The 21,096-nt window shown below is 35.2% G+C and overlaps 1 protein-coding gene across 5 annotated transcripts in view; it reads left to right on the forward strand.

The window, feature by feature from the left end:
* The window catches only part of LOC129938670 (putative uncharacterized protein DDB_G0271606), a 435,371-nt gene that overhangs the window by 408,681 nt on the left and 5,594 nt on the right, over positions 1 to 21,096 (forward strand). For all 5 annotated transcript variants that reach the window (XM_056046346.1, XM_056046350.1, XM_056046348.1 and 2 more), the window contains 3 exons: positions 8,714 to 12,264; positions 12,328 to 12,421; positions 12,569 to 12,691. In XM_056046346.1, coding sequence (XP_055902321.1) covers positions 8,714 to 12,264; positions 12,328 to 12,421; positions 12,569 to 12,691 — 3,768 coding nt within the window. The remainder of the gene's footprint in view (positions 1 to 8,713; positions 12,265 to 12,327; positions 12,422 to 12,568; positions 12,692 to 21,096) is intronic.

Here is a 21,096-nt window from a genome sequence, read left to right on the forward strand (position 1 = left end):
TTGAATGTCAAAGTAAATGGCAGCTGTCAATTCCTACCGTCGTCAAGACGCAAAAGGACTTTTTTGAGTAATTCAGTTGAGAAATAAGCAAATCTTTGAAATTTAAAAGGACCTTTTTATATAAAAATGAAAAAAATCTTACTTGCTGCAAGTCGATTTTTACGGTTGTCTCCATTTTTGACACTTACACTCTTTTATCTTTTCCACCCTAACAAAATTCAAAAATTGCAATTCATGTTAAAATAATTCAAATGACTTTCACCCAACTAATTTACACTCAATCTCTATGCAAAGTACTATTGAAGTGTGAATTGGTAAAAATCAAAAATTTCAATCAAACACAAGAGTTTTATGATGAAAGAACGTTCTGGTATTCCATTTTTTTATTTTTTCAATCTTGAATATTGATTCAAATCCCTTCCGCGACCAAACGAATATTTCTTTCTTTCGTTTTTATTTTTTCATTCATTAGAATTAGCTCATACTTACTTGAAGCCTTTGTCAATACCGCATTCAATTTCTAATAATTGATTTCCAAGGATATGACTTGGGAAAAAAAGGACTTTTACATCAGGAAAAAATAAAACAAAAAACACACATTGTCGTTTTGTCACAGCAAACAGCAGTGGTTCTTCACTTTGCATGCGCATATTCAAACAATGCCACATGCCTCAAACTCATGCCTCATACCACATACACACAGTATAGGTATGGATTTATTAGCATCAAGAGAAGGAATAGGTTGAAATAGTTGATGGCTAAACCAACCCAGCCCGACGACCGTGGTATGCAGACAGTTTTGGAATAACGTTCGAGAATCAAAAAGCAAACATTATTAAGGGTTACGTCAAAGTGCTTTAGTTTTTCCTCACTATAGAATATTTATAGAGATGTTAGCTGCTATCGAATCGATGGGCGGTTAATAATTTCAATAAGTTTTAGCCTTGCGATGGAGAAAATGGGTGAACCATGTGTGTAAGGGCTATTTATGGCGTTGTAAACAAATTTTAAATTTGCATTTATTCATGTGTGGTTTAATTGCTCTAAAGACTGTACAAAAATTTAGAGAAATAAATCTCAGAAGTTTAAGTTAAAAGCACAGTTCTTAAATGGCTCCCCTGTGGTATTCCATTGTTAATTGTTAATTTGTTCAACCTTTTAAAACCAATTACACAGCGTTTAAAATCTAATTTTAAAATACAATATTATCCACAGTTTTATAAATATTACCACATCATGTTGTGGTAACATAAACATTTACCAAAACAAGAAAAAACAAATTTGTAAAACTGGTTTGCCTTCTTATAACATAACTATCAATACATTTTAATTTTAAAATAAATAACAATTAACGATATCTTTTTACAGTCTATGGCCAACAAAATTATTAAATTACAGTCTTAGAGACTAGAAGCCACTGACATAAAGGCTTAGATGGTGGATGCAATAAAACTGGTGTAAGGTTTATAATAAGTCTGTAACTATCAGTCTTTTTAACATACATCGCTTTACTGCAGTCATAAAATTACAGAAATCACTACATCACAGTCTACGCTAGTAATTTCCACTTATTTACAGTACCATACATCGCCTAATTACAGTCTGAGAAAATGAGTAAAAAAAAACAACAATCTTTAGGTGTTAATGAGAAAGACATTTTCGCATATTTACCGACTGACCTATAAGACTTTAATAAATTACAGTCTGAGATAGTAGTTATCTTTAAATTTCAATCTGTGACGCAGTTAACAAACATATGCATATCACTTAGATATGTCTACACAATTACAGAAATTACTCAATTACAGTATAAGGCATCAAATAGTAAACTTGATGATGTTATAGAAATTTTGTATTTACAGTCTGACCTAACAGACTTCATTAAATTACAGTCTGAGATAGAAAAAGAATTACTACCGCAGTAGTTGTCTTTGAATTAGCAGTTAACAAGTGCATATCACTTAGATATGTCTACAAAATTACAGAAATCTCTCAATTACAGTATAAGACATCTAATTTCACTTATTTACAGTTTAATAATTCACCATATTACAGCCTGAAAGGTATGGAGACTTCATTAAACTGCAGTCTGAAATAGTAGTAGTCGTTAAATTACAGTCTATGAGCAAATTAACAACATCTACAAAATTATAAAAGGCACTGAATGAGAGTCGAAGACATCAATTTCCCCTTATTTACAGTCTCAAACTTCACCTAATTACAATCTGAGAAAGCGAGAATCGAAAACAACAATAATGATGAGATAGACATTATGTATTTACAGTCTGATTAATCAGACTGCAATAAATAGTAGATAGTCTTCAAATTACAGTTTATGAGGCAATAAACAAAAATCTGCTTCATGACATATCCATATCACTTATTGACGTCTACAAAATTACAGAAGTCAGCTTAATGTAGAATTTGTCAATTAATTATGGAATTGCCTAACAGACTTACTTACAGTCTATAATATCAAAAGTTACTCATTTACAGTTAATAAGAGAAATTGACAGTGTTACAATTGTAAATAGGAAACTCGACTTATTAAGAACCTGAAATAGTAGGGATACTTTAAACAAAATTATTATGTAGCTAACTTTACTTGATTACAGTATGATTACAGTGTGATTACAATATGATTACAGTAAAACAACTGTCACTATGTAAAAGACTTATTTAGAAGATGTTTTTTATTAAATTATATTTCGGGACAGAAAATCTCCAAATTTAATGTATTTAATAAACGTCAGTAAACTACAGTCTGAAATACCAAGCATTTTGTTTTATACTGCTTGTTATTAGCCTTGACAGTATAAGATAAAAAAATATCAGTTTTTTACTGTCTAATTATCTTTAGACAGAAGATTCATTTGAATTATGGTCTGATGACATAACAGACATCACTAAATTACAGCCTGCATAGTAAAATGTCAGTAAAATTACAGATACAGACGCAACTTATGTAATTACAGTCTCACAATTATACAGCTGATTTACAGTAAAAAGCTTGAAAGTTACTGCAACTCTTATTTATTTTAAAACTGTTTGTTCTTAAAGTTCTGAATTTTAATCCTCATAAAATTACTTGAAGTCTCACAAGAACAAGTTCATGCGACAAAAATAATAAACTGTAGATTTGTATTTTCGCTGCAAGTTTAGTCCTTTTCTGCATCTGCACCACCAAAACCCCCGCCTTCCCTACTTCGGTTTTACAGAAATTTTTGTTTGTCAATTTTTTTTTTTTCTATAAACTCTTTTTAACCAAAGAGTGATTGGATTTTTCCCTTTAAAAAAAAAATATTCTTCGTCGACGAAAACCATCACCATTCTGAGTAAAAAATTTTGTAGGTTTATGCAACAACCCCTTTTACTGCAGCGGAATCAGCAGCAATAGCGGCAGGAGCAGCAGCAGGCAGCATGTGAATTGTGTTCGGTTGGGTAATTCAATTTTTGTGCCTTCTCTTATCCGCTGTAACTAAATTGAAAATTTTTGTGAATAAAACACAAAAAAAGGAAAAAGATGACTATGATTCTTCTTCTTCTTTTATTTTGCGCTGTGCCTGTTTCCTTTGCCAAAAGCATCAGACGTATAGTTTTGGCTGAAAAAAGTTTTCCTTTCTTTATTTTTTAGGAGAGTAGCAGGTTATGCACTAGGAATTATACACAAGTGTCAAAAATAACAACCTAACTTTATATTTTTAATTTAAAGTTACCTTATCCTTTCTGTATCAAAATTAAGTTCGTTTTCCCATTAGATCTCAAAATTTAGCTTAATTCTCTTATGTGGAAGGTATTTCCTGTCATGATACAGAATTTACCATGCATGGTGTGTTAATTTGACAGAAAATTCTAGCCTTCAGCCATTTCTATAGAATTTGACGTTTAATGTTTGTCAAGCTGATTAGAATGCAAATGCTGGTTATATGAAAATCGAAAAAGTCGTTTTCACTTTCGATATAATTCTTTTCCTTTACTTTCGCGATTCACCTGTCGGAAATAACCGAATTGGTGAATTTCAATAGCGTTCGCTGTGGTGACTAATTTTTGTTGACTGTTGAAAAATGTCTTTGCTGATAACAAAATATCCTTTTTGCGTCGTTATTTCAATTCTGTCATAACTTAAGAATTCAATTTAGTCAAATTTGTTTATAAATCACAAAATATGCATTTACCAATATAAATATTTACAAAGGTTCCCAATGAGTGGTTTCATTTTGATAAGCCCTCAATTTTGACAGCTGTCACTTTTGAAACTGTCATCTTTTGACATGTTAAAACTGTGGCATTTTTTTAAATTTAAAGATATAAGTTTTAACAACGCATGAAAATTCTTAAAATCACTCCAAAAATTAGCTTTTTTTGGAAGAAAAGTTTAATAACCGTGTTATTTGTCAAAGAGGTAGATAATCACAATTGACCACTGAGATTTTGTGACCTAACACCTTTAGACTTTTTTCTTTGGGGTCACGTGAAAAATAAAATATTTGTATATTGCACATACCATTGACCCAAGATTCATAACTTTAAACATAAAATTTGTGAAGGTTTTCAGCACAAGTTTCATGAAATAGATAAAGTCTGATATCGTTTTCCATTACTGTTGGCACACCTTCCCATAAAATGATCACCCGATTTCTGTTAAGGAATACTGTTTTTTATAAAATGTCAAAAAAAAAACCTCTTATTGCAAAAATTTAGGAGGTTACCCAAGCTCTCCGAAAAGTTCTCCTTATACTGTGAACTATTTCCAAAGTTATATTAACACTGGTCGGCAAATTTTTCTCTTGTATCAATACTCTTTCAATTAATTTTAATGACCTTTATTCAAATATGACTCTTAAATCACTGTATCACGTTTTTGAAATAAATAAAGCTTTTTGAGGCCATTACAATGCATGAAGTAGTTTTTTTTTAATACAATTAAGTTTCCCAAGTCTATAATCCCTTAAATATATCTTCAGTATTCAGTTTAGTTTTAGTCGTTCAGAGTACACTCCTCCACGAATCCTCATTTAAGTTTTTGATCCAACTTTTTAAATGGGGATTGACTCGTCTTTAAGGAAAGCACTATCCTCCCAGAAAGATCACTATCATATCGAAAAGCGTCACTCTTAGAATCACCTTTTCCCATCAATGGTTGGTATGGTATGATTTGTTTGTTTGTTTGTTTGAACGTGTTTATCTCAAGAACTACTGGTTCGATTTGAAAATTTTCAGAGTTACATATCCCATTTATTGAGGCTATGGGCTATATAACTTTACGCTTAAACTAATACGAGTCTAACACCTCTAAAGAACGAACGTTTCAAAATCAAAGATTTTTTTCCATTTTTAGAGCTTCCACTGCGTGTGCTAATGTATGACTTAATTACTCTCCTTTAAAAATTTCAAAAAAAGCCCTAGATATGTTCATCGATTAAAGTTGGCTGACTATAACCTTTTCATTTTTTTTTTCTTAAATAAAGCATGCGAGTGACGCCGAGGAGTGCAGCTAGTATTTAATACATTTTTCAAAAGAAGATTTTCATAAGTTGTACAATTTCGAGCAATCGTTAAACCCAGTTGCGTAAAATATTTTTCAGATTCAGTATGCTAAACCTGGCTTCAAAAATAATATTTTAAATGCACCAATTTCAAAAAAAGAAGTGTTTATATCGATAAACAACCAAAAAGATGGAAAGGCTGCGGGCTCAGAAGGTATACCCGCAGAATTCTACAGATATGGTACAGATACTCTTGTTGTATCTCTAACAGCAGTATTCAACCAGATCTTAGAGGGAGGGTCCATCCCAAACCAGTTCAGCGATGCCTTGATTTTCCCAATCCACAAGAAGGGAAGCACTGAAGTTCCGGAAAACTACATAGGAATCTCGTTTTTAAACTCGTCATATAAGATATTTACATCGATTCTGCTCTCTAATAATCTGCTCGGTGATTTCCAAGCTGGCTTCAGATAGGAATACTCTACAGTTGATCACGTTTTTGTACTCCGCTCGATTGCTGATTCGTTTCTATCGAGAAATAAGAAGCTATTTGCATTCTTCATTGATTTCAAAGCTGCTTACGACACCGTGGATCGCAATGCCCTATTTTACAAGCTTTACCAGTTAGGAATGTCGCTTAAGTTCGGTACAGTATTGGAACATTTATTCAGGACTACCAAAGCATCAGTGTTGAATGGCCAATGCTTATCAGAGTGGTTCCAAACGAAATCAGGAGTAAGACATGGCTGTGCAGTCAGTCTAAGCTTGTTTGCACGCTTCATTGATGATATCGTCGAAGCATTACTGGCAGGAATCGAGTACGCAGGCGTTAACTTTAGCTTTTCTTTTCACTGACGACATTGTCCTACTTGCGTATACAGCGCAGTCCCTTCAGCTAATGGTAAATACGACTAAGCTTGCTGAATATTGTAAAAGGTGGAACCTAGTGGTAAATTTAAGTAAATCCAAAGTGATGGTTTTTAGAATGGCGGAGGAAGATCGGATGCAAGTGAGCAACGGCCTTATAATGGTGAAAGATTAGAGTTGGTGAAAGAATACAAATATCTAGGAGTCTGCTTGATTAAGAACTTGAACATGGAAAAACATCTCACTGACAAACTTATTAAGGCGAAAACAGCTTCAAACGTAGCATGGAAGAAATGTTTTAATAATAAGGAAATTACGCATTCCAGACAATTCAGGGTCTTCGAAACTGTATCGGAAGCAGTTATGTTTTATGCGGCACACGCTTGGGGAGGTCGGAAATATGAACAAGTGAAAAAACTTCTTAGATTAAACAGACTTTCCACCTTCCTTTGAGTACGCCAAACTACATGATCATATTGGAAACAGGTCTATCGCCTTTATTTAAAAAAGCCCTCAAGTTGCAGGTCGATTAAATCCTCAAAGCTCTGGATATGCCAAGTTATCGTCTTCCAAAAAAAGTAGTTCCTCAAACAATCCAACCCCGAAGTGGATGGTTTAAAGACTGGTTTGAACTTGCCGAGCAGGTGGATGTTGACCTAAACTACAGTAACTCTCCTCTTGGAAACCAACTTTATATCTCCTAATAGCTCGTCTGCATAAAGACTCAAGAGAACAATACACGGAGCAAGCCAAAAGCTCACTGCACCGCATGATATACAGTAGACTTAACTACAATCTCCGGGAAAGAAACTACTTTCACGACAAATATACCATCAAACAAATTTCGTGTCCGGCTAAGAGGAGAACTCCTTAGTTATTTTACATATATCAAAAAAAACGCTGAATCATTTATGGCTTAGGGTTTCTCAAAACTACTTCGATTAAATTCCAATTAAAAGCAACTCAAACCTTTGAAAAAGTATTGATTTGTTGGTAAGACGGAAAAAAGAACCTAAATTTTCCTACCAGGGTAATCAGCGAACCTGATTTATCTTTAGATTTCTAACTCGGTGACCATTTTCCTCGATATTAAACCGACGACGTCCTCCCTAAAAATTGAACTATTTGTCAATTTCCGCAACCTATTTCCTTAACCTTAAAAAGTGCCTAAATAGACATACGGTTAAAATTGCACCTAAGTATAAACCTTAACCCAGACAAAAATAGCTCCAAACTATTTAAGCGAAATAAGATGAATTTTTAAAGACTTTATATAACCTCTTTTGTTTAATTCAATCCGACTCAACTGAAAACCTATACCAAGTACCAATATTCTGACAAAGTCCGCGCCCCCAGGTTAAGTAGGTATAATATTTTCATAGACCTTGCTTCTTGCTTTTGTTCAATTTCAATTCTCATGTACCTTACCTACGACGAAGACGAAGACGACGACGCCGACGTAAGCTAGTTCACATATTTCGAAAACAAAAAACATCGATATCAGGACCGCGCTGTTGTTTTGCCAGTGGAGTTTAAAAACAAAACCAACAAACAACTAAAAATATAAGATTCAATAAGATATGCGGATTTAAATGTCAAAGAACTTTTTAGGACTTGATGTAAATTGTTTTTTTTTTTTTCGTTCTTTTCTAAGTCTGGAGGTTTGTCTCCCTCAATTGGTGCCTTGCCATAATATTGCTAAGTTTATTTCCTTGTATATTCTTTTTATTTTTATTTTGTTGACTTGCTAGGAAAATAAATTAACTAAAGCAGGCGATTACGGGGTGTGTCTGACCCTTTTTGGCCAAGGGTGGTCTGGTCTGGTCTGGTCGTCGTCATAGTCATCATCGTCGTCGTTTCTCCGGCATCGTGTCGTATAGCTGTGGTCGTCGCACCATGCTGTGCTCTGCGCCACACAAATGTTGTTCCTACCAACCTATAATAGGAACAATAGTGGTGACGTTAAGTTGCATAGATTAGTGTAATTTGCCGGAGGTATTCCCTTTTCTTTTTCCCTTAATTATGTTATGCTGTATGGTGGGTCTTAAGTTAATGGACCCGTGTGGTATGATTATTTCATAATTTGATTCAACTATTATGGAAAGAATGAATTGTTTAACCTTTTTGATGGCTTTGGTATTACCAGAACATTGGTTTTGCTCTTTAGGAAGGTACTTGGCCCAGCGTGATAGTGCCAAGTCAAGCAAAACAACATAATGAATTGTTAGGTTTGAATAAGTCGAAGTAAGCTTTGTAAAAGGCGTTAATGACATTTAAAGAAATTATAATTAAAAAAAAACCTTAAAATAAACTCAGAAATTCAGAAACTAACAATGTTCCGTTTCTTCTTCTCATTTCAGATGCAAAAAGACGAAAGTTCACAGTTCCAACAACAAACCCTAACAAAATCCTCTTGGCCGCAGCCCAACAGCAGCAGCAACAACAACAACAACATCAACAGCAAAATGTTAACCATTCTGCAAGTAATGTTTACAGCTCAGCAAATAGTTCTGTGCAAAGCGATTCTAGTCAAATGGTGGCTTCGGTTTCATCCAAAACACAACAATTGCAACAGCAACAGCAGCAAATGGAATCACATCCATCGCCATCACACCACAAAAATCCAAATGTTATTGATGTTGTTCAAAAAGTCCAACATCATTCGATTGTGCCACCACAAAACTCCAATTCTGCTCCTGGCGAAGGGGATGAAGATGAGGAAGCACATCAACAAGATGAAATTGTTGCCGAAAAACCCGAACGCCAAATTGGTAATGTGAAACTTTCCAAAACTCCACCATGGCGTAAAAGTCAATCGGCCGGTTATAGTTCCGAGAGTAACGAACGTGTTCCACCACTTCCAACTGCACATTTAGAATCGTCTTCTTCTAATTCTTCTACTTCAGCTTCTGCTTCATCTTCTAGAAATTCTTCCTCAAAATGGTTATCGGCAACTCCACCTTGGGAGAAGGGCAACGGTCAAACGTTTATGCCGCGTTTCTATACCAAAAATCGCCTCCTCACTGGGGTCACCAAGAAATTTCCAAATTTCAAAGACGACCCAAGTGGTTATCTTAGCCAGCAGACTGCGTTGTTGCAAAGTACGATGATGAATTTCGTGCAAAATAAGAAAACCATCGAACCAACGGTCGATGAAGAAGACGAAGAGGAGGAGGACGAGGAAGAGGAGGAAGAAGAAGAGGAAGAAGAGGAGGAGGAGGAAGAAGAAGATGAGCACATGGAAGAAGTGCAAGAGGCTCCGACGAGCAAAACTGTGATTCACCAACAAAAAATACAACAACAACAGAAACAACAAACGCAACAGAGGCTTAATCTAGCGCCTGCTGTTGAGGAAGTGAAAGCGACCCTTTACGCCGAACGAGTGTATAATAATGGTGCCGCTCATCACCATCCTCAGACACAGCAGCATCAGCAAAATGCCGTGGAATTATCTCAAAGCTCTAACAGTTTGACGAACCAATATCAGACGCAGCAACAGCGGATGGCAGCTCCCGCGTCTCCAGCTGCCCCACCGGCGAGTCCAACCGTCGTTGTCAATCATCAATTGCATGCTCCTTCTAGTCAACAACAATTCCATCCTGAACAAAATGAACAGGGCAAAGTGGAAGTGGTAACTGAAAAGAGGCGACAGTACACGCATCAGGTGAATAATCGGCCTGAGGCTCAACAGCATTTGACGACAACAATTGGTGGCCAAACGGTGACTCATTTCCCCAATGGCATGGTACAGATCGAACAGAGCTGTGAAACTGTCCAGTTGTCGCAGCCGACGCCAATGAAGCCGCAGCAACAACTACAGCTGCAACAACAGATTCAGCAGCATAATCTGCTCTTCCGGCAAAATCAGCAAATACAAAAACAGACCACTGGAAGTAGCAAGTCCCAGCAACAGCAGCAGCAACAACAGAAGGCCCCTCTTGTCGTCCCAGCCGCGCAAGAGTCACCGGTCTCGTCGAGCACAACCTTCCCCAATCGTGCGACTCCCGACACACCCCAGCTCTTGTCCGATGCTTCAAAGGGTCCAGCTCAGGTGGGAGCTATTTCCACAAGCCACGAGAGCCCACGGCCATGTCCTCCATCGCCAGCTGAGTCATTGGAATCGACAAGCTCCAGAGCATCGATAAAAACAGCTCCATCCCCTAGCTTGGTTCAAAACTCACATTCTGTGTCCACAAAGAAAAGTGAATCGCATAAGGTCGGCAGACACCACAAGACTCCCCAGCACTCCATGTACACCCAGACTACAGGCAGAAACACCATTACTTCGGTGACAGCCGGAAAGAGCCAAACTGCAACCACAACATCATCGACCATCTCTGTTGAGCCACCGAATAAAATCCAACATCATTCCCAGAAACTGTCTCCAAACAGCAGTCTTCCTGTGGCCAACCTGCAACTGCAGCCAATTATGCGGGAGACAAACAACAGCCAGATTATCATGACTTCTACCGGTCAGTTGATCGTAATGCCAACTTCCAGTGGCATTAAGCAACAGATCAATGGCAACCATCATATGATTATTTCCAACAACGATAATAGCTCCTCTCTCGATGTCCAGCAACAGCTCTTGAATGCCACAGCTAATAATGGGGCAACCTCCAATGGAGGTATCATCATTCAAAATGCCGGCAATTCGAATAACTTCCAAATCCAAGGTGGCAACATTCAACCTACAACTGTGATCCTTAATAATGGACAAAATCTTCTGGGCGCCGGGACAAAGGTTCTCACCCAAGGTGGCAACATTATCAATGGCAACCTTATTTCTCCTAATAATTCCGGAATGCTTGGCCAGCAGACTGTTGTGCTCAATACACTTCCCAATGGCTATGTGATCCAACCAAACTTTGCCACTGTCGACGGACAGATGGTCAGTCAGATTGTGAATCAAGAAAACGGAACTACCACTTATGTCCAACAGCAACATCCACAGCAGCAGCAGCAGCAACAACAACAGCAGCGAATTATCATCACTTCGCCAGACATCAAGCGAAAGGCAAAGAAACGGAAAAACAGCTCTAGCTCTTCGCCTTCCACAACGCCATCAAATATCTCGCCACAACAGTCGCCAACGATACAACAGCAACAACAACAACAAACAGCCACCGTTCTACAGAATCACCAGAATAACGGCCAAGCGCAGATGGTTCAAATCTCTGCCGGGCCGCAGTATCCAACTCAGGGCTTCCAAATCAGTCCGAGCATACAGGGAATTGTGGTCAATAAGAACACCCAACAGGCCCAGCCCCAACAGCAGATCCTCTTCCAGAACGGTCAGATAATCCAACCAATCAACATGCTGGGACAACAGTTGTTGGTACCAGCTGGCCTGGTTATGACTTCACCTGACACAACTCTTCTGCAGATTCAAAACATGGGCGCAGCCTGTGGCAGTATTATCACACCCCAAGGCATGATGTTGCGAGCGGCAAGTCCGCAGAACAAGAACTTCCTGTCGCCCAATGGAGGCGGTCAACAGTACATTATGGGTAATAATGGACAGTTGAGTCCGATTGGACAACTCTACAGTACTCCCATGGGAATTATGATGCCATCGCAAAACAATACCGGAACCACTACATTTGTCCAACAGAATGCCACGATTGTCCAGCATCAGCAGCAACAGCAACAAACTATCCAACAACAACAACAGCAGGTGCTGCAACAACATGCTACCACAATTCAGCAGCAGCAACATCAACAACAACAACAACTTCAACAACAAACGAATAATCAAACAATAACTGTGATCAATAAGAGGATGCTAGAAGATGCATCCTCAGGAGCAAGTACCCAGAGGACGGCCGCTGCCAGTCCACCGGATACAACAACGCACAGCCCTAGAAGTCCCGAAAGGCCACCAAGTCAAAGAAGCGGCGGAAGTGATATGGTATTAAAAAATATAAATTTAATTGTTCCATAGAAATTGTTAACATATTTTTTATTGTTGCAGGTTCAATGTGTATCCAGTTCGGAACCAGATGGAGTTGTCTCGCCACATAGTGTAGAAAGTGCTCAATCGCCATCGACTACTGATTGCGAAAGAGGTAAAGTCAAATGAGGTTTTCAGATATTTATTATTGGACCTCTAGAAGGTTCCAAGAAAGAAAACCTCATTTACAAAATTTGAATTTTATTTTTCCTGAAAAGAACTTTAGTATAACTTATAAATTTTTGTTTTTTGAAAAATCCAGGCATGTCATATCAAACTACAAACATTTACAAACCATCGGATGCGAAAGTTCGACGAGTTAAGACTCCGCCACAACAACAATTCAGTTCATCCTCCCAGGATATGATGAAACCCGATTCGCATGGTAAGTCGTAGTGTTTCCGTTGTTGTTAAAAATTTATTTTATTATGATTTTTGAATTGAATTGCTTTCCTGTATTTCTGTCGACACTACTCCTTCTATTTTGTCCTTCTTAAAAATCTGTATTTCATCTTTGGTATCCTTGTGGTATTGTTTTTATTTAGTTTTAGTGTAATTTTTTGTTTGTATTTTATTGCGTATTGGTGTAAATATTTATATAACCTTGCTCCCTCATCTCCTACCCTCCCCCCTTCATATCATCATAAAAAGAAGTGTACCTATCATCATCAACATAAACTCACTAACCACCATACACTACATTTATACTACACACGATTCATTAACCACATCCGTTATATATTTTATTGTTTTTATTTATTAATAAATATCATTTATGTATTTTGCAAAAATCACTGCAGAGTCGAGTTGTAAAGTTTATTCGTTTTATGTTTTTGTTTAATTTTTATGTTATCGAAAATGTAAAAGTTGAGTTGATTGATTTTGTTCTTTCAATTTTTATGTAATTATGCTTTTGTAATTTTTCTTTTTTGTATTAAATTTTAAAATTAATTTGCAAAACGAAATTGTTGACAAAAAAATCTTTTGCATTATTAATTTTATCCTCATAGCATGTTATTGACTTTTTTTATTTTTATTTCGTTTGTATTATTGTTTGTCAATTAAATTTGTTTGTTTCCTTATTTATTTGTTTGTAACTTTGTTTAATTGGAATTGGCTAATTAATTTGTTAATTGTTTTTTTTTTGTTTAACTTGTGTCATATGTTTAATTTTTTTATGTTTATATATTAACAATTTAGTGTTTTATGTTTCAAAATATATTTTTAACAGGTTAAAGGAAAATTTGTGAAAATTGTAAATACTCGTTTATTATTTTTATATAAAATAGGAAGCTATGTCTATTATAATATATTAATTTTTCATTCTATCATGTCATGATTTAAGGTTTAACAAATTTAGATATAAGTATGAGCTAAGTACCTAGTATTAGGCTAAGCACAAGGTTTCCTTACATTTAATGGTTGTCGATAAGTCTCAAGGACCTGAAGCACCTGGTTAATCAGAAATCTTAAAACAAATTAGTAAAATACTTGATCTGTGTCAATAGTACGGTGGTTCGTAATATTAAAAATGCAGATAAGATTTCCAAAAAAAGATTTTGAGATCTTTCCTCGAAATATTAATATTTGGTTGGTAACGTCTTTTCCAGTGATCATTTTTAGGTCAATTATTCTTGTTTTCCAAGAAAATTAAATCAATGTTTTTCTAAAGGACTTTGTTGTCATGCTCTGAAACATCACCTTATAATATCTCTTATAAAGTCAGGTTTTTGAAATATTTTAGTACTAATAAAGGCTAGTAGATAGATAGATAGATAACTTCTTTATTAACAACATATTTTGATTAACAATATTTCTTTTCTTAAGAATAATGACATGGCTTATTCTGCCGTCCGCCTGATATGACATTTCATTTAGTGTTATAAAGAATAAAAATGAAATAAAACTAATAAAAGTAACAATTTGTTTTTCAAATACAAAATTAAAGTGTATACAAATTCAAAAAAGCATAAAGTAACTCAAAATTAGATTCACACAATTCAATTGAGAAATTTAACAATTTTAATATGATTTGAAACACAAAAAGATACCAATTTTTAAATGATTTGAAACACAATTATATTTATACGTTTTCAATTTTAAAGTGATTTGAAACACAAAAGATATCAACAAAAACTGCTGTTTTAAGTTACATAACTATTGCGATATGCTAAGTTCTTATAGAGGGTAGACCATCCTATCGCTCCGTTGAGTATTTCATAGAGAAGGTTTAGGGTGAGATGACTTGATTCGAAATATAATCGTCGGATTTCCTGCAGCATTGGACAGATCGCAATAAAATGGATTGTATCTTCATCCTCTCGTCTGTTGCAAAGCTCGCAAATTTGTGACAAGTCAGCTCGGTGGGGCATAAAGTTTAAGTTTAACAATTCGATACGAGCTCTGAATATGTAGCTTATAGCTGCGACCAAAAATTCAGTACAGAAATAATTCGCTTCCCAGGGTAACTGGTGATTGAGGTTCTTATACATATTTCTAGATGTAGTTTCATTTGCTCTAGATAGATGCTGGGTGTAAATTTTTTCATCTATTTTAGCGATGACATTAGCAAAAAACCCCGGCCATTCATCAACGTTTGTTTCACTTAGGGGAAGATTAGTTCCGTGGGCTAGGGCTAACTCGTTCCAATCCTTGAATGGTGAAGCCCTCGTTTGCAACAATTTTACCATGATTGATTTATTAAGACTTCTTCCGCTTCTTCTCATAACTCTTATTAAATAGTCGGAGTTTGATTTTAGATTTTCAATGTAAAGAGGCGATAATCCAGATTCAACGTAGATGGCATAATTTGGCGTTGAATTTGGCAATCTAAATAAGCACTTGAAGAAATATCTTTGTACTGCTTCGAACGCCTCTACCTATATATAAGTATGTCCGAAAACCGGGTTACCATAGCACATGCATGTATTCACAGTCGCGCGAAACACACGGTATTTTGACAACAGATCAATTTCTTGGTTCGCAAAGAACTTGGGCCACATTATGCTCAAAGCATAACAGGTTAAAGAAAATTTTGTGAAAATTTTAAATACTCGTTTATTATTTTTATATAAAATAGGAAGCTATGTCTATTATAATATATTACTTTTTCATTCTATCATAAGTACCTACTACTAGGCTAAGCACAAGGCTTCCTAACATTAAAGGTTGTCGATAAGTCTCAAGGACCTGAAAGACTTGGTTAATTAGAAATCTTCAAACTATTTATTGAAATACTTAACGCATGTTAAGGGTTTATAATAGATAATTTGATACAGATGAGATTATGTTAAAAGGCTTTGAGAACTTTTTTTGAAATATAAAATTTGATTGTAAAAGTCTTTGCCGGTGAACAATTTTAGTTCAATTATTATTATTGCCTAACACAATTAAATCATTGCTTTTCGAAAGGGCTTTGTTGTCCTGCAATGAAACCTCATCTTATAATATCTCTTATTAAGTCAGGTTTTCGAAATATTTTACCTTTCTAGAAAGGCTAGTCCTTAACAAAAATTGTATGATGATTTTGTGAATTAAAAATCTTTATCACTCACTTAGTTTTCGAAATTTTGTATCAATTTTTAGATGACTAAGAAGTCTTTTTTAACTTTATATGAAGTTTTTAAAAAAAACCTTGACTTTTAAGTATTCATGATTTAGTTTGAAATTTTAAAAACAGAAGATGGAAAAGAATGTATATCATTTAGCGAAAGTTCGAGTTCACTATCGCTTGCCTTTCCTGAAATTATGTGGCTTTCTTGACTCTTCCTTTGTGGTTTGTTCCATACCTCTCTGGGTCCATGAGATAGTTGTGTACAACATTTTAACTTTTTATAATTTTGTTGGCTATAAAACGGATGGTTTTTGCCGAGAACCCGGTAAGCTCATATTTGGCCTATTTCCTCCAAAAAAAGTTGAGTATCCTTTTATCTGATTTAAAACACGCTATTAGGTAAATGAATATCTTGTCCCTATAAATGTGACTAAAAAAACATGCCCTTTTTATCACTTTCTTCGGAAAAACCGGCAAAATACTTGTATTTATCAACTTAATCCAAAAATTAATAATACATACATACCTCCTAGACCAAGAGCCGGCAGCAAATTTTGAGAGTGGAGTGATAACCAAAATATATATACATGTATGTGTAGATATACACAACATTATGCCAAATTCAACTGTCTGGCGGTTTTTTTTTTAGCCGGGATTGGGGATTGGCGTTCGAAAATGGTAATTTTTTCGATTTTGGGTTCGAAGTGATAACCACTTAAATGGATAAATAAACGATAGGGGATGGTGCCCTGATGTCAGAAAAGTGTGTCCAAGACGTTTTACTTTCGGCCTTTCTCTTGCCATATGCATTTTAACACTTTTTAAAAGAAGTATCTCCCCAATTGTTCTGAAGAGGATGTTCTTCAAAGCTGGAAAAACCACTGCGTAAACTTTTTCATCTTTCCTACTCTACAGGTCTCTTTCCGAGCGGATGAAAAATAGCGTTTCTCCAGCATGTCCCTAAAAAAGGCGAATCCTCCTCTCCCTCTAACTATCGTAGAATAGCACTCACGTAACTTCTTTCCAAGGTCATTGAAACGCTGATTAATTATCAGCTCAAGAAATATCTCGAAGAACGGAAGCTTCTTAATGACCGACAGTATGGCTTTCGTGGCCATAGGTCCACTGGTGATCTCATGGTTTATCTCACCGAACAGTGGAACAAATCTTTACATCGTTTTGGAGAAGGTAAGAATATTGCACTTGATATTTCAAAAGCATTTGATAGAGTTTGGCACCAAGCTGTCTTATCGAAAATGCGTTCTTTTGCTATTGATGAATCTCTTCTTCGTTGGATTATAAATTACCTTTCTAACCGTTGTATTAGATGGTTACAAGTCTGAAATTCATAAAATAAATGCTGGTGTTCCCCAGGGCTCCGTTTTGTCTCCGACACTCTTTCTTGTTTCTGTTTCGCCGACGACAGTACCCTCAGCTTCAAATGCTCGTTTTTAGATTCACATCCTTGTCCTTCAGATGTGGAACTTAAACGGCAGCATATGATAAACTCATTAAATTCTGATATTGACAGTATTGTCCAATTAAGAGTCAGAAACCGTGTAGAATTTAATGCTTCGAAAACACAATGCTGTCTCCTGTCATTAAAGCGTAACATACCCCTGATGCCGCTATCTATGAGTGGCACTTGCATCAAGGAAACTAATCAACTGTCAGTAGTCGGTATGTGTATCAAAGATCACCTTTTATGGAATGTTCATATATTTGACATTGTCAAAAATGCTGCCAGGTGCTTAGGATAATTTACAAAGCCTTCATCCGTCCAAACTTGAATATAATTCGCATACCTGGGCAGGTGCCCCTAAAACAAGTTTAAATTTCTTGGATAGAATTCAAAAAAGGTCTTTAAAAATGATAGGCGACATACCTATAATCGAAACATTTACATCGGTGGGACACTGCCGCAATGTTTCATGACTTTCGTTGTTTTATCGATATTTTTACAAACAATGTCCTGTCGAATTAGCCAGTTGCATTCCACCCCTTAAACTATTCAGCCGTAATACTCGCCCTTATAGGAATGCTCATCAGTTTACTCTTGAGCTCAATTTCGGGCGTACTGCCAAGAATAGAGATTCTTTCTTAAATCGCACATCGAGAATGTGGAATGCTTTGGCCAACTCTGTTTTTCCCTCCCATTTTGATGTTCAGAACTTTAAAACCAATGTCCACCGGTATCTCGTCTTAAATCCTTCCCTTTTTTCCTAATGCTCACACTGTGTGCAACTTGAGTCCCTGTAAATTATAAAAAAATATATGGATACGAACGAAGGTCATCGAAAATGTATTACTAGCTATCAATTTGGGAATAAATATCTCTCAGTAATCTTATCAATGCTAATGTTCAAAACAAACCCTATCTTCCAGTAAGTCAATACGATCTTGTGCATCACAAGATTTTGCACAAAACTAACTGTTTCTGACACAACACAAGATCTTGGAGGGCCTTCCGGAACTTCATTTTAAGAAAAAAGCGTCCAGTTCAGAGTTTATAATTCCATAATACCCGGTTTGAACAGTGTTGTAGGGTGGACCTTTAATTGCTGAATTTACATAATGATTGAAAGAATGCAAAAACAATCTAAAGATAGTAATTCTCAAAAATGACAATATTTTCTGTTTTGTAGTCAATTGAAATTGAACTTGTAACTTTCTTTTCAGTGCTCCACATTTCGATTAATTTTAAAAATGTCTACAAATAATTAAAGTCAAGTCAATAGGAATTAATGTTTCTAAGAAAATATGACTTCTATAGCAGTGAGTTGATTTTTGCCAACTATTTTAGATTTATATTTATTTTCGACTGAATACACAATCAATAGTTTTTGATTTTTATTTTAAACCTAAATGTTTGATTGGAGAGAGACTCTAGTGCTTAACCAATTAAAAAATGCACTTAATTAGAACTAAAAAAGCTCATAATTCCTGCCTCCTTATCATTGTTGATTTGAAATCTGGTGAACAGTTATTGCGAATTATATCGAATATAAATCAATTAAGCATTTCACAACTTGAAAATATGAAAATAGGCAAACATTTTCCCACAAAATAACGTGGGATACTTTTTTTTCAATAAACTTAAGTATTGAAAACTGAAATGCGTATACAAAAATCGCATGAACCATTAAATTCAATTATGAATTAATTTTCAACCTTGAGCGATATTGAGGTCCTCACATGCAAACATACCCACAATAGGCAAAGAATTTTAGTTAATTTCTAAAAATAAAAAAGATTTCAAAATTACACCCAATATAGTCCTGTCTTTGTTGTTCAGAATTAATCCTAAAATACATTTTAAATGTAGATACGTACCTACATTCTTTGTGTACACGTGTGGACCACCCACTCTTAATTTTGCACTTTTTAACTACGTCAACGTGCTTCGTCCTCCAGGTTTGGTTTGAACGTTCGTTTATTAAGTTACTCCCACATTGAACGTTTTTGTGGAATTTTCTCTTTTTGATTCTCATATAACTCAGCCTTATCCTTATTTAGATTTCAACTTGTTTTCCTACTCAAATGATTAAAACAAAAAAAACAAAAATAAAAAATAAAGAATAAAATGAACCGATAAATTTTGGTTCATGGGAGATTTTGCTTTGTCATATTGTTTTTATTTTCTCCATTTATTGTGTCCATACGAGGATGGATGAGAGTTGCAACTTCCACAGCCACCAGATCCTTATCCAGAAACCAACATTTCTCACCGGAGCGCATATTCATTAATACCAACTATGAGTGCGCCCAAAAATCCCAGTCAATTACTGAATCTCATTTCAAAAAGACACAAAAAAAATACACAAAAACAGAAGCATTACAAAAAAATTTAAAAATACAACAAACTCAAAGCTTTTTTTGGGAGAAAACGTTTTTTCCGTGGCAGGGTGGTGAAAAACATTCGTTTATTTTTTTGAATTTTATTTTGGAAAATGTAATTTTCTGTGCATCCATGAAAAATTAATACGTCACAACGAACGTCTATATCTGCCGAATGTGTGTGGATGTTTCATTTGAACCATCAGACAGCAAGAATTCTTCTTGCTATTACTTCCAGTTCACCTATGCTGAGCTGAGTTTTGTATTTTATTTGGGGCTCTACTGCCGCCGAATCCGCCCGGAACGGATATATGCAAAAGGTATTTTGTATTAAATTTTATATAGGTAGTATTCAACATTAATAAATGCAGACAACAAAACGCCAAACATACGTAAACATATATCTATATAAAATCTATCTGCTATGAACTCGGAAAATAATAATAATAATAATAAAACGTCCCCCTCCACTCCACCTTTCGGCAATGCCTTTGCCTTATGTCGGAACTGAGAAAGTTTTGTTTTTTATTTTATTTTAATTTTTTTTGTTTTGCTAACTTTTTGTTGTATGGGCTTCTAGCATCTACCACCCCCAAATAAAACACCACCCTTAAATGCGTATGTTACTGAATACAGAATATATGTACATAGGTACATATAACAACAAAATGATATAAATACAAAAAAAGAAAAGGAACTTAAATTTATTGCTTTATCCTTGGTTAATATTGATTTATGACGGTCAAATAATACCTAAATTAAGAGGTAATCCCACGCCCACCTCCAAACCCAAATAAATACCAATAGAGTAAAAAAATATCCATATTTATTCCTGTTGTGTTTCAATATTCCAAATAAAATAAAAAAGGTAGACCATTTGCTGTGGAACTACTTACAATTAGTTCTGATGATGCTGAAGACGAGAATGATGATGATGATGAAGTTTATTTATGTAGGTGGTTTATTTTAAGATACAAGTTAATGGAAAACTATATATTTTGATGGCACCAGGAAGTATTGGGAATTCTTTAAGAAAATAACATGAACAGTGAAAAATGTTAGGTACCGAATTAGAATAAGTATTTTCCTCTTTCAAAATTAGAGTTCAGAATTTAAAAGGCCTTTTGTCTTTGTACTTTTATTGGTTTTCTGCTTAAGTGCATACCTTTTTTTATTCAACAGATTATATTGTTTAATATTAGCTTTTACCCTCGGCTTTGCCCTGGGACATTTCAGAAGAAAGTATACATGAGTTAGTTTGCAAGCTTATCATTTAATTATTTTTACCTACGAGTATAAACCTCCACAGATTTTTTTAGAATTATTTAGGTAAATAAAGTTAACATTAAACAATAATGAAATTACATTCTTATAAATAAGTACAATAAATAATTTTTGAA

The sequence above is a fragment of the Eupeodes corollae genome, chromosome 1, assembly GCF_945859685.1.
Source record: "Eupeodes corollae chromosome 1, idEupCoro1.1, whole genome shotgun sequence".
NCBI lineage: Eukaryota > Metazoa > Arthropoda > Insecta > Diptera > Syrphidae > Eupeodes > Eupeodes corollae.